Raw genomic sequence first — 13,210 nt, 5'->3', positions numbered from 1 at the left:
CACATGTGCATTATTTAAGTTATATCTTATTATTTAGGAGTACTCCCATTTCAAAGGTATATAGTAACATTTTATTTAATATCAAATGTGAAATTAATATTTTAAATTCAGATTATATTAATCTGAACTTATTTCTTTCCTGAGTTCAACTTATTCTTCAAAAGCTTTATCATCAGTTTGGTGTCCTTCAACTTTCATACAGACAAAGTCTAAAGAAAAGAGAATCCTCCACACCAAGAATTCAAGCTGACAGCTTATGTTAAAACTCCCATTCTTGGCAAGCACAACATTCCCCCATATCGCAGAACGGTCTGAGTTGGAAGGGACCTTAAAGATCTTCTAGTTCCAACTCCCCTGCCATGCGCAGGGACACCTCCCACTAGATCAGGCTGCTCAAGGCCCCATCCAACCTGGCCTTGAACACCTCCAGGGATGGGGCAGCCACAATTTCCCTGGGCAACCTGTTGATGATCTTCATAGCCCTCCTCTGGACCCGTTCCAGCAGTCCCACATCCTCCTTACATCGAAGATTCTAGAACTGGTCATAGTAGTCTGGGTGGGGTCTCACATGAGCAGAACAGAGCGACACAATCACCTCCCTTGATCGGCTGTCCATATTTCCTTTGATGCAGTCCAGGATATGGTTGGTCTTTTGGGCTGCAAGCACAGACTGCCAGCTCATGTCAAGCTTCTCATCAATCAAAACCCCCAAGTTCATCTCTGCAGGGCTGGTCTCAATCCCATGATCCCCCATCCTATACAATTTCAGCCCTTTTCCCAAATGTTAATTTGAAAAAATAAATTTGCTTTTTACTGTAAGATTTTGCAGTTTACTGCTTTAAAACCTTGTATAAGTAACCTCACACAATCAATATCTTAGTCTTGTGTGCACATTTCCTGACGGTCTGACTGTCATTTTCACCCATGCATAACTAGAAATTTTATCCAATTCCACAGATCTTAGACTTCATTGAAAGGGCTGACAAAGCACAGCCTGGCAGAAGCCATATCCAGATTTCAAAAATAGACTCAGTGTCACTCAGACACCGTGAATCAAACTCCTGAAGTCAGTAATGCTGACTAAGCTCTCTGTTTTCCACCTGCTTGTTAAGGGCCATGCTTCACTAATTCAAGAACTAACAACTTAAATATAATCCTTCACCTTGCCCCCAAAATTACAACACAGAAAAAACAACCAAACATCAGATCCCTTCCCTGATCTGGTTTACAGCATAACCCTGGCAGTGTGACATGCAGGTCTGTCTTCATAAAACACCATTAAACAAGTATTATCTCAACCCATACTGTATCATCAGAGCATGGTCACAGAACATGAAATAAGCTTGGAAACTGTTCACTAAAACAAGCAGTTTAAACAACCTATTAATGACTTGATATACATCTTTGGGAATCGTTACAGTTGTTACTATTACTGCTTTTATATTCAAGTATTTTATAAGAAGTAAGGGTGCTGTCAACAGCAGAGGACCTTCCTACACAAATACTCTGGCTGTCTTTGAAGGCTGAGGAGTTAGTAAGAACACTTTCACTGCGATGCTATATAACAATTCTCAGCACAGCTGCCTTCTTTCAGTTGTAAAGCTGACTTTTTCAACTCCAGTCAATACAGATTAATATTGAAGAGAATATAGGTTATTGTCAGATAAAAGCATTCAAGTTCAAGCTCAACTGTTTACTCCTGCTGAAGTTAAGGCTACTCTAAGGTTTCTGCAGCACACCAAAAGATACCAGAGAAGTGCCTTTGTAATACAACAGGAAAAAAAAAAGTATTTGGCAAAAAAGTTAGCTAAACTCATTTAATACAATAAACTAACTAGTGCTAGGTAATCCATGTTCATTCATTTAAATGACAGCAAATCACAAAAGTTACTATAAACCGAAGAAGATCTATCTATCATCTCCCTACTCTCTTCACTATCTCCCACAAAAATAAGAAGCTTCAAATAAAGCATTTATTTGAAGGGCAAAGATACTATGATGTAGTTGACATTGCAGAAACATGGTGGGACAACTCATATAATTGAAGTGCTGCTGTGGTGGGATATAAACTCTTTAGGAGTAACAGGAAAGATAGTAGACTTGATGGGGTACCCCTCTATGTTAGAGAATATTTTGATACCCTCAAGCTCAATTATGGTGATGACAGGATGGAGTGCCTGTGGGTAAAAATCAGAGGAGCCCACAAGAAGACAGATATTGTGATGGGAGTCTGTTATAGACCACCCATCCAAGAAGAAGCAGCTGATGAGCTCTTCCATAAACAACTGGGAGAAGTCTCAAGATCGCTAGCTCTTGTCCTTGTGGAAGACTTCAATCTTCCGGATGTTTGCTGGAGGTACAATACAGTGGAGAGGAAGCAGTCTAGGAGGTTCCTGGAGTGCATGGAAGACAACTTCCTCACACAACCGGTGAAAGAGCCAACAAGGAAAGGCGTCCTACTGGACCTGCTGTTTGTGAACAGGGAAGGCTTTGTGATGGTTGGAGGACACCTGGGACAAAGCAATCATGAGATGGTAGAATTCTCAGTTCTAGGTGAGGCGAGGAGCGGGGTTAGCAGAACAGCCACACTAAACTATCAGAGGGCAGACTTTGGACTGCTTAGAAGGCTGGTTGATAAAGTCCGATGGGAGACAGTCCTAAAGGGCAAGAGAGCTCAAGAGGGCTGAGTGCTCTTCAAGAAAGAAATCCTGGCAGCTCAGGAGCAAGCCGTCCCCATGTTCCAGAAAACAAGCTGGTGGGGAGAAAAAACAGCTTGGTTGAGCAGAGAGATCTGTGTGGACATCAAAAAGAAGAGAAACATCTATGAACTTTGGAAGAAGGGACAGGCTTCTTGGGTGGACTACAGGGAAGAAGTGAGATCATGCAGAGGAAAATTCAGGAGGCCTAAAGCCCAGCTAGAGCTCAGACTGGCCAAGTCAGTGAAAGTTAATAAAATTCTTTCTATAAATACATTAACAGTAAAAGGAGGACCAGGGAGAATATTCAGTCCTTACTGGATGCAAAGGAAACAACTCTGACAAAGGATGAGGACAAGGCTGAGGTACTTAGTACTTCCTTTGCCTCAGTCTTTAATAGCAAGGAAAGTTGTTCCGTGTGTACACACCCAGGAGTCAAGGAAGAACAAAGTTCCCATGATCCAAGAGGAAGTGGTTAGAGACTCGCTTGCCCAATTAGACACTCACAAGTCTATGGGGCCAGATGGGATCCACCTAGGAGTATTGAGGGGTCTGGCAGACATACTTGCAAAGCCCCTTTCTATCATCTTCCTGCAGTCCAGGCTGACTGGAGATGTTCCACTTGACTGAAGGCTGGCTGGTGTCCCATCAGCCATCTACAAGAAGGGTCAGAGGGAGGATCCAGGAAACTACAGGCTTGTCAGTCTGCCCTCAATGCTCGGGAAAGTCATGGAACAGGTGACCTTGAGTGCTATCATGAAGCGCATGCAAGAGAACTGGGTGATCAGGCCTAGTCAACATGGGTTCATGAAAGGCAGGTCCTGCCAAACCAACCTGATCACTGGACAAGGGAAAGGCTGTGGATGTAGTCTTCTTGAACTTCTGTAAACCCTTTAACACAGTTTCTCACAGCATTCTGTTCAGCAAACTGTCAGCCTCTGGCCTGGACAGGCGCACACGCTCCTGGGTTAAAAACTGCTTGGCTGGCCAGGCCCAAACAGCAGTTGGAAATGGAGTTAACGCCAGCTAGAGGCAGATCACAAGTGGTGTCCCCCAGGGCTCAGTGCTGGGTCCAGCCCTGTTCAATGTCTTTATCAATGACCTGGATGAAGGCATCAAGTGCACCCTTAGCAAGTTTGCGGATGACACTAAACTGGGTGGAAGTGTTGATGTGCTGGAGGGTAGGCGGGCTCTGCAAAGGGATTTCAACAGGTTGGACCGCTGGGCTGAGACCAATGGATGAGGTTTAATAAGGTCAAATGCCAGGTCCTGCACTTGGGACACAACAGCCCTAAGCAGTGCTAGAGACCAAGGGAAGAGTGGCTAGAGAGCTGCCTGGAGGAGAGGGACCTGAGGTGTTGGCTGACAGCTGACTGAACACAAGCCAGCAGTGTGCCCAGGTGGCCAAGATGGTCAATGGCATCTTGGCTTGGATCAGAAACGGTGTGACCAGCAGGTCCAGGGAGGTTATTCTCCCCCTGTACTCGGCACTGGTGGGACCGCTCCTTGAATCCTGTGTTCAGTTCTGGGCCCCTCACCACAAGAAGGATGTTGAGGCTCTGGAGCGAGTCCAGAGAAGAGCAACAAAGCTGGTGAAGGGGCTGGAGAACAAGCCTTACGAGGAGCAGCTGAGAGAACTGGGGTTGTTTAGCCTGGAGAAGAGGAGGCTGAGGGGAGACCTCATTGCTCTCTATAACTACCTGAAAGGAGGTTGTGGAGAGGAGGGTGCTGGCCTCTTCTCCCAAGTGACAGGGGACAGGACAAGGGGGAATGGCCTCAAGCTCTGCCAGGGGAGGTTCAGGCTGGACATCAGAAAAAAAAAATTTCACAGAAAGGGTCATTGGGCACTGGAACAGGCTGACCAGGGAGGTGGTTGAGTCACCTTCCCTGGAGGTGTCTAAAAAACAGGCGGATAAGGTGCCGCGGGGCATGGTTTAGTGGCAGATAGGAATGGTTGGACTCAATGATCCTGGAGGTCTTTTCCAATCTGGTGATTCTGTGATTTGCTAGCTGCTTTTTAAGTGAAAAATTAGTTATCACTGAGAAACAAACTTGGACACTAAGTGGTGATTTTTTCCCAACTTTGATGTTGCATTGGCATGTCATACTTCAGCCAGAAAATGCTAATGACCAACATTAGACTTACCTTCACTCTGTTCCATTATCCCCCTCTTGAAAAAGACATACAGACATTTTAGTTTTAATCTGTGACACATCAAGATAAAACACTTTTGGAATTCCTTCGTTGAAACTACCAGATTTACTTTACAAAAAAAAGGCCGGTAAGTATCAATGCTAATCTTCTACCAGAGAGGATTAAGATAGTGAAGGCCTTGGGAGAGGTGGAGGGTTGGTGGTGGTATGTCAAAGCTGCTAGTCACTGAAGTTAAGTTATTAACAAAAATCAAAGAGGATTAAACAACAACCTTAAGTCCCATCCCAGCTACTCAATTTTTACAACAGCAGAGGCACATCTGGCAGACCTTGTCAAGGTGTGACACTCAACTCAAAGCATGTTTAGGACTTGCCATTAAAAAAAAAAAAATAAAAAGAAAAAAGAACGAAACTAAAAAAAGAGGAAACTTTCCTTTTAAAATCACAAAGAAAATCTGATACAGATTGGAGTATCTCTGTTTCTAGACAAGCACACATACTCATGAAGATCTTGCTCTCGCTCTGCTATGAATACAAGGTACCTGTCAAAAGCACAAATACAAAACAGGATTGCAGAAAATTATGTAGAGTTAAACTTAACATGCTACTGTTGTTGCTAAGGTTTGACCTGCATTTTTGAAGAGCATATGCCTACAGTTTAAAGCCACCTGTACATTGGGCAACAATGTTTTAATCCTAAAGTGTTATGATCCAGTACTTTTCAAGCAGTACTTTTATGATCCAGAACTTTTCTCTCAGAAATGTACATGTACTTTTTCCCCATTAAAACACACAAACACACAAAGTTCTAGTCTGCACTAAGGTGGCAACCGTAGAGCTGAACAACTTTTTCTTCAGAACCCGAAGTTGTGGTAGGCAGTATCTTCTTATATTGTTATCAATAATTACTGAATTACACACAGAATCACAGAATCACACAGAATAACCAGGTTGGAAGAGACCCACCGGATCACCGAGTCCAACCGTTCCTACCAAACACTAAACCATATCCCTCAGCACCTCGTCCACCCGTGCCTTAAACACCTCCAGGGAAGGTGACTCAACCACCTCCCTGGGCAGCCTCTGCCAGTGCCCAATGACCCTTTCTGTCAAGAATTTTTTCCTAATGTCCAGCCTAAACCTCCCCTGTCGGAGCTTGAGGCCATTCCCTCTTGTCCTGTCCCCTGTCACTTGGGAGAAGAGGCCAGAACCCTCCTCTCCACAACGTCCTTTCAGGTAGTTGTAGAGAGCAATGAGGTCACCCCTCAGCCTCCTCTTCTCCAGGCTAAACAACCCCAGCTCTCTCAGCCGCTCCTCATAAGGCCTGTTCTCCAGCCCTTTCACAAAGAACAAAACCTGGTAACATGGCCACTGCTACAACTGTTCTACAATAGAGTGCAGAAGTGGAAGGAAAAAACCTAAATAAAGCCTGTAAGAGGCTTTAGTTTCCAGAGCTGTACATCTTAAAGCTCCTTCAAATGGAAGCAACTACACATTGTTCTAAGCTAGAGGGAGGACAATTGTGAGATATGGGAAAAACTTTGCAATGCACATTTTAAAGATCAGGTTACACCCCGAACACACATCCACACAAACTGAAAAGAGACTAAGAGAAAATACAGGTATATCTATATAATACTACCCCATAAATAATCAAGATAAGAATTTAAAGTACTGTACTATCACTTTCTCTTACAACACTGGAACCTTTCTCCATCCTCAGAATAAACAAGGATCCTGTCACAAACTTCTTCAAGCATGCTTTGTATTTAACCCTCCTGTCACCCACGAGAAAACCCCTACTGTTCTAAGGACTTGTTCCCTCTTCACTCCCAGTATTCTATCCCAGTTCTACTGGGGTTTTTTTGTGCTCTTAGGATTAAGAATTGTTTGCGATGAGAAGCATAAAAACACAGTTGCAGTCAGCACTGCATTATCTGAACATCATACTCCTGAAACCTGCTATGCTTCACAGAAATAAATGACAACACAAACAACTGAAATCTTAAAAACAGATGCCATAATATTTAACAAACAAAGAGTTTGAATGCCATGTAAGCTGAAAACTCATCTCTGATCCATCCTGAAAAAGTTCTTAACCACTCAAGATCTAAATAATTTAAATGGGTGCCAAGTAAACATGGAAATCTCTTCAGGTATGGCCATCAAGCCTTGCTTCTGCTAGAGAGCATATAATTCTTTTAATATATCGCTAAACCTCAGCCAAGTATTGAGCTTGTCCAGACAGAAATGCAGTTAAGGCCAGCAGTGGCGAAGCAAGAGAAACAGTAGGCTGTGAAGTGTCTTAAAATAGTGCAAACAATCCACACATTAACTCTAAACTTTTAACTTCAGTAAAGACCTGTGGCTAATTACTTCCACACACCAAGGTAAAACACACAATTTAAGGAATCCCAACGATTATCCTCTCTTGTCTATTAGCACAGTAAAATTCAGTCTTTTTTAATTACTAATGTAAGGCACCCAAAGTCAGATTCTTGAAGCAAAACTGCTCAAGCACCACCTGGTCAATCAGTTGGAGCTAGATTCGCAAAGCTCAAGCTCCACCATGTCATATTTCAGTGGAAGTAGTTTGATGGGCTTTGTTTCCTTGTCTTAAGGTCTCCTCCAAGGAGGACCGACATTGGCAATTTCACGTTAACATTTGTGGCTTAATGCTAATGCCATAACTCCATGCAAAATTTCAGCAATCTAAGCAAAAAACGTTAATGAAGTCTCTGCAAATCAGTTACCAAGGAACACATTTTAAATGGTTAAGACAATCCAGCTGTCCTTCCCAAACAGAAGTTTTAATATCCAGCAGAAAATTGCTGGATCACTTAGACCATGAGTTAAGTTTTCTACTGTTAGTATGAGATGTTCAAGATACCCAAATCGGATTTGCACGAGGGTATTGGAACAATGACAGATAATGGACCTACACAAGAAGGGTCTCATCAACGGCAAAATAATGAACATTCTGCTAATACTCAACTCAACCCTGAATTCTGACTCTCTCTTCAGTTTGTACAGAAAAATAGTGAAGGAAGCATATCCAAACACATACTCATCCACAGTATTCTTACTAACAAGAGTTTCAGAAGTTGTTTAAACTTCAAAAACAAAAGAAATTTCTACTGAACTCTGCACTTGAACCGAAAGAATAGGTTTACTACTACTCTGGAGACAAAAAAACCTCCAGACACAGCAATTTAAGAAATTCAGTAAGGTTCAATCAAACAATATAAGGAAGTATCAAACCAAGAACTAGGAATTCCATTAATTTTTTTTCGCTTTAAGAGATTAATTTGTCTCAGGGGTGAAACTTGGTCAGCCTAAAATAACTGGGCTTCCAAGTTCTGAGCAGTACCTCCATGTTAACAGGTGTCACTCCGAAAAAGACTGAGTTTATATTAGAAAACTGAAAGCTATTGTAAAACCACACATATTTGTCACTCAGTTCCTCTATACTGAGCATTAATTTGTTAGATGTAGTACATATTTTTACACTTGATTTCTCTTGATTAACAGAACTATCACTTTAAATTAATGTAAATATTCTCAAGTCGGTCCTATTTTTTGCCAAGTTTAGAACAATTTTATACTTTCCATAATACAGTCTATAAAAACCAGAATGCTCTCTGTTCAGAAACATAGTATTCACCCACTCCCAACCACTGCAAGCCATTTTAAATATAGTCCAGTACTTCACTTGACAGTCACCAATGAAAAGTCAAGAAAACAATGACTTTGCATATGTCTAAAGCAAAGTTCAGTGAAAGAAAACAAAACACTTGCTTCAGAAGTGAGAATAAGCTTACCTGTCTACAATAAAGACTCACAAAAGTCCTCATTAATGACATTCTAAAACTCTAATATGGAAGTTACCAGTATCAACAACATTTAAAACTTACAGCAGTTATGGCACTTTCAACAACATATTTTTCCACTTCTGGTTTTAAAATCAAAACACACACAATGAAAAAACACCAAATCTCTTTTGCAATTATTTCAGCAAATAGGGAACTTCAGCAAAGAAGCTATAAAGTGCAGTAATATCAGTAGCTTAACAAGACATAGATTCACAGTGCTGTTTCTTTACTTCAAGAGCCAGAAGAGCCCAGCTTACATAAAAGGCCTACATCATTAATTTAGATAAATGTAGCTGCTGCCTCACTGAGTCAGTAGCCTTTCTGCATAAAACTTAGCCTCAACTATAACATTAACAACTCTCTGAGCTTCCTTTCTCCCTAGCATCTCCTTTCTGAGAATCATGAAGGAGTACTCTGTACCTAGCAGTTCACCAAAATGTATCTTTGTAATAGGGGAAACATTCATCTTTGTTTCTAAGCTTTGTTGAACAACTGAATGTTGAAGCTCTCCCTTATGCAGTTGCTGTCTTTTCACACACAAAATTAACGAGAAACATAACAAAAACTCAAAGAGGTTTCTAGGATATAGAACCACAATGCCAACAGAAATATACATACGTACACACACGAAAAATGCCATACACCTCTTGAAAACTGTGAACTACTGGTTTTCAATAAAAGAGTGATGACAATCTCTGGTTGTATGGGAGATCAGCTCTGACTAGGCCTGTTGTAAACAACACCCTAAAAAAAAAAAGTTCAAAGAATCTCTTGAGATCTCTTGAAAGGTCAGGACAAAAATAAAATCAAAAATATAATTTGTTTCTCTTCTTAAAAGTTTACAGCAACTCTATGTCACTGCCATTCTCACTCAAAAAAAAAACCCAAAAGCATCAACTGGAAGGACTTACACAGAAAACTTCTGAAGTTCACCTTTTTTTTTCTCTCTAAACTTAAGTTGGAGGTATCACTCCATAAACCTAAGAAGTGACATTACCAGCATTGCAACTTACTAGCATTACAATATTCACTTTGAAGTCTTGACTGAATAACACTAAGTCAATCATTCCAAACATCCAAATGACAGAACAAATGCAAAATCTGAGAAAGCTTTGCTTTTCCTAACTACAATAAAGCTCCTGCACTAGTGTAATGTTTATACTGAAAAGAGCCATATTATTGTAAATATAAATATGAAATGGTATTTAAAAGCTTCTAGGTAAAGTATCACTAACACCTAAAAAGAAGAATAAAGTCATTGCAAACTTGTGGATCACTATTATCACAATTCACAGAAATAGTCCAAACTTTAAAATACTGTTATTAAGCATTTGGAATGTACATAGTCACAACAAAATAAACTACGAATGAAAACGGGCAGATAGACACCCTTTCATTGTCCTGAGGCCAATATCAAAGCTGGTTTCTGATAATTTTTGATTGCCATAATGAACATGTAAAATTTATAGATAAAGACACTGCAGCCTCATTGTACTAGCACTAGAAACTATTTGGCATAACCATTTTCCTTTCTGTATCCACTCCCTGTGTTTTTCCTGCAATAAACTCTTCCAGTCAGGTTTGTCTTGTGTTACCTATCCCACAACTTACTAGTATTTTAGACTGGATAAAACAAACATAACAGGCAACCACAGCTATTCTTCATACACACTTCTCACATTTAAAACAGCAGTGAATATCCCAAATAACAGTAGTGAAACAACAGCGGATAACATCAAATTATTTTTTCACCTTCAACAGCTAAAACCAAAAACCTAAACGCAGCACATAAACACCTCTTATTCTCAAATGCCACTTGACCACCCACTCATCACTGGTTCCCTCGACTTATACTGGATAATAAGATACTACCATGGCCTATGGAATTGAAGGACAGGAAGGTTCGCGGTTTCAACCAGGTGTTGGCAAAACGTCAGGGGGAGAAAAAAAATAAAAAAGAAAGAAAGAAAAACAAAAAGCAGGGGATAGAGTGAAGGAAATCGTCAAAGAAACTGGAATGATGAAATTAGGTTATTCCCTATTATACGCAGGGTTACAGACAGGTAGCTCCAAAGCACAAGGCCCCCTTATGCAGCGAGGAATCACAGAATCACCAGGTTGGAAAAGACCCACCGGATCATCGAGGCCAACCATTCCTATCAAACACTAAACCATGCCCCTCAGCACCTCACCCACCCGTCTTTTAAACACCTCCAGGCAAGGTGACTCAACCACCTCCCTGGTCAGCCTCTGCCAGTGCCCAATGACCCTTTCTGTGAATTTTTTTTTCTGATGTCCAGCCTGAACCTCCCCTGGCGGAAGGCGCGGGCGGTGCGGGGAGCCCGAGGGGCAAAAGCCCCTCCTGCCGGCCGGGGGCGCTTTCGGCGCCGTTCCAGCCCCCCGCCCGCCGGGCGCCCCCGACACCCGCGGCCCCCAAGCCGCCGCGTTTCACAAGGACAGCGGACGCCGCTCAATTTCCCTGTTACAACAGGCGCCCGCGTCTCTCCCACCCCTGGAACGAGGAGAAGCCGTTCCCAGGGCCTCCGGGAGAGAGGCTTCGTCGAGACTCTCCGAGAGTTTCGTCCTCCGCGGCCGGGCGGGACAAACGCGCGGCCCCTCGCCAGGCCGACCCCGGGCGGAGCGGGCCTCGCCGGCATCCGACCACTAAGAGATCGCGAAGGAGGAAACGACGGCAAGAACTGCGGCCCCACCGAAGCCCCGCCGGCCTCCTCCCGCCGGCGGGGACGCGCAACCCTGGCGCTGCGGCGGCACCGGAAGGGCCTGGGAAAGTGGGGGCGCCCACAGGCCGGGCCCGAGCGGCGGGAGCACGAGGGCAGCGCTCGGGGGAGGCGGGGGGAACGCGGGCCTTCCAGACGCCCGGCGAGCTCTTTCCAACTTACAACGGCATCGTCTCTCCGGCCCCTCCTCCTCCTCCTCCTCCGCCGCCGCCACCACCACCGCGTCGTCTCCTTCTCCCTCCGCCTCCTCCTCCTCTTCTTCGTCGTCCTCCCCCACCGCTGCCGCCTCCGGACCGGTCAGTCGTCCCGCCAGGAAGCGGGAGCGGTGACCATGGTACAGCCCGGGCTCAGGCCTCGGAGAGAAGAGAAACCCGCTCGCTAGGCCTTGCCGCCGCTGCCGCTTCACTTTCCTCTTCCCCTCCGGCCTTCTAACATGGCGCCCAGACGCTACCACAGCAACATTCTAGAGCGGGGGGAGGGGGGGGAGCCCTGACGCAGCCGTGCAGCCACCCCCGCACGCCGTCCACGCTGGCTCGTCCGCGCACGCTCAGGAGGCGCCGGAGCCGAAAGGCATGCTGGGGGCTGTAGTTCCGGCGGTAGCGAGGGCCCGTCTTCGAAAACAAAGCGGTAACGGCTGCGAGGCGGCGCCTGCGCGCGGGGAAGCGGCGCTTCCCGGCCGGAGCGGGGATGGGGAGGTGGTTCCCGGGACGGGCTCGGGGCGGAGCGCCGACTTTCATTGCTCGGGGAACGACGGCGGCGAGACCGCGTTACCCCGAGGGTCTCGGTAGCGCCGGGAGGAGGTTCGGGGCGCTCCGCGGCTCTGGGGCGCCAGGGGCCGTGAGGCAGAGCTCGCTCCGAACGCGGCGCGGTTCGTCTGAGCCCTGGGGGCTCGTCTGAGGTTCGTCTCCCGCACAGAGCGAAGAGACCCTTTCCCAGTAATTGTTTTTGAAAACTCTGCCGGTTACAGGCTGAATAAGTATCACAAAATTTCAAAGACGAAATCACGCTCTTCCTATCGGCTCAAAACTTTCTTCATAGGAAGGTATTACAGCAACTCTACAGACACGCATCCTGTTTCATCTCCTTTTCTCATAGTTACTCTGAAAAAATACCATTTATTTCTTCAGCTGCCTCGTGATAAATGGCGACTTGGACTGGCAGCATATAGTAAATCTAGATCCCAAAGAATAAAGTTTCTTTAGGGTAGTTGATGGTTCGGAATTCTGTTCCTGACTGTTGTACTTGCTTGGCTGTGCGAGTGTGTGAAAACAGAAAAAAAAATGGGAGTGATTATAAAAATCTTAATATATCTGAATAAGCACGTTGGGCATTAATATAGCTAAAATTCCAATAGTAAAAGTAATAGCTAAAACAAGTGTAAAATGTTTCGAATCACCACTCTTTCAGTTCTTCCTCCCCTACTCCCCCTTTTCTCCCAAACAGTACTTGCTTTCTTTTTTGACAAAATCCTTTATCTTACACCACATATGCCATCAGCTTCAGCTCAGTCAGCACAGACAATGACAGTTTCTGTAAAAGATATATGAAGTCAATAAATAATGGAATGACAGCCACATGCTGGAAAGTCCAGTTTCTTCAAGAATCTATAAAAAATATGTATCAAATATTCAATAATGAATATAATAGAATGAGAACTACACCCACTTGATTCCAAAGAAAAACCCAGGTTTTATGACATACCTATACTGGGAAAGTGTTTATATATCAGTTTCCAGTTCTGCACAAGAAG

General features: G+C 44.0%; 1 protein-coding gene across 2 annotated transcripts in view; it reads right to left on the bottom strand.

The window, feature by feature from the left end:
* The window catches only part of PAPOLA (poly(A) polymerase alpha), a 47,791-nt gene extending 35,853 nt beyond the window's left edge, over nt 1-11,938 (bottom strand). The window contains exon 1 of one of the 2 annotated variants that reach the window (XM_069858777.1): nt 11,623-11,938. In XM_069858777.1, the coding sequence (XP_069714878.1) occupies nt 11,623-11,630 (8 nt within the window). In that variant the 5' untranslated portion in view covers nt 11,631-11,938. The remainder of the gene's footprint in view (nt 1-11,622) is intronic. The other variant, XM_069858776.1, reaches the window with a different exon arrangement.
* Nucleotides 11,939-13,210: the final 1,272 nt, after the last annotated feature.

This window comes from Phaenicophaeus curvirostris, chromosome 5 (assembly GCF_032191515.1).
Source record: "Phaenicophaeus curvirostris isolate KB17595 chromosome 5, BPBGC_Pcur_1.0, whole genome shotgun sequence".
NCBI classification, from domain to species: domain Eukaryota; kingdom Metazoa; phylum Chordata; class Aves; order Cuculiformes; family Cuculidae; genus Phaenicophaeus; species Phaenicophaeus curvirostris.
Note: the sequence above shows the minus strand (reverse complement) of the source record. Positions and strands in the feature narration are given on the sequence as shown.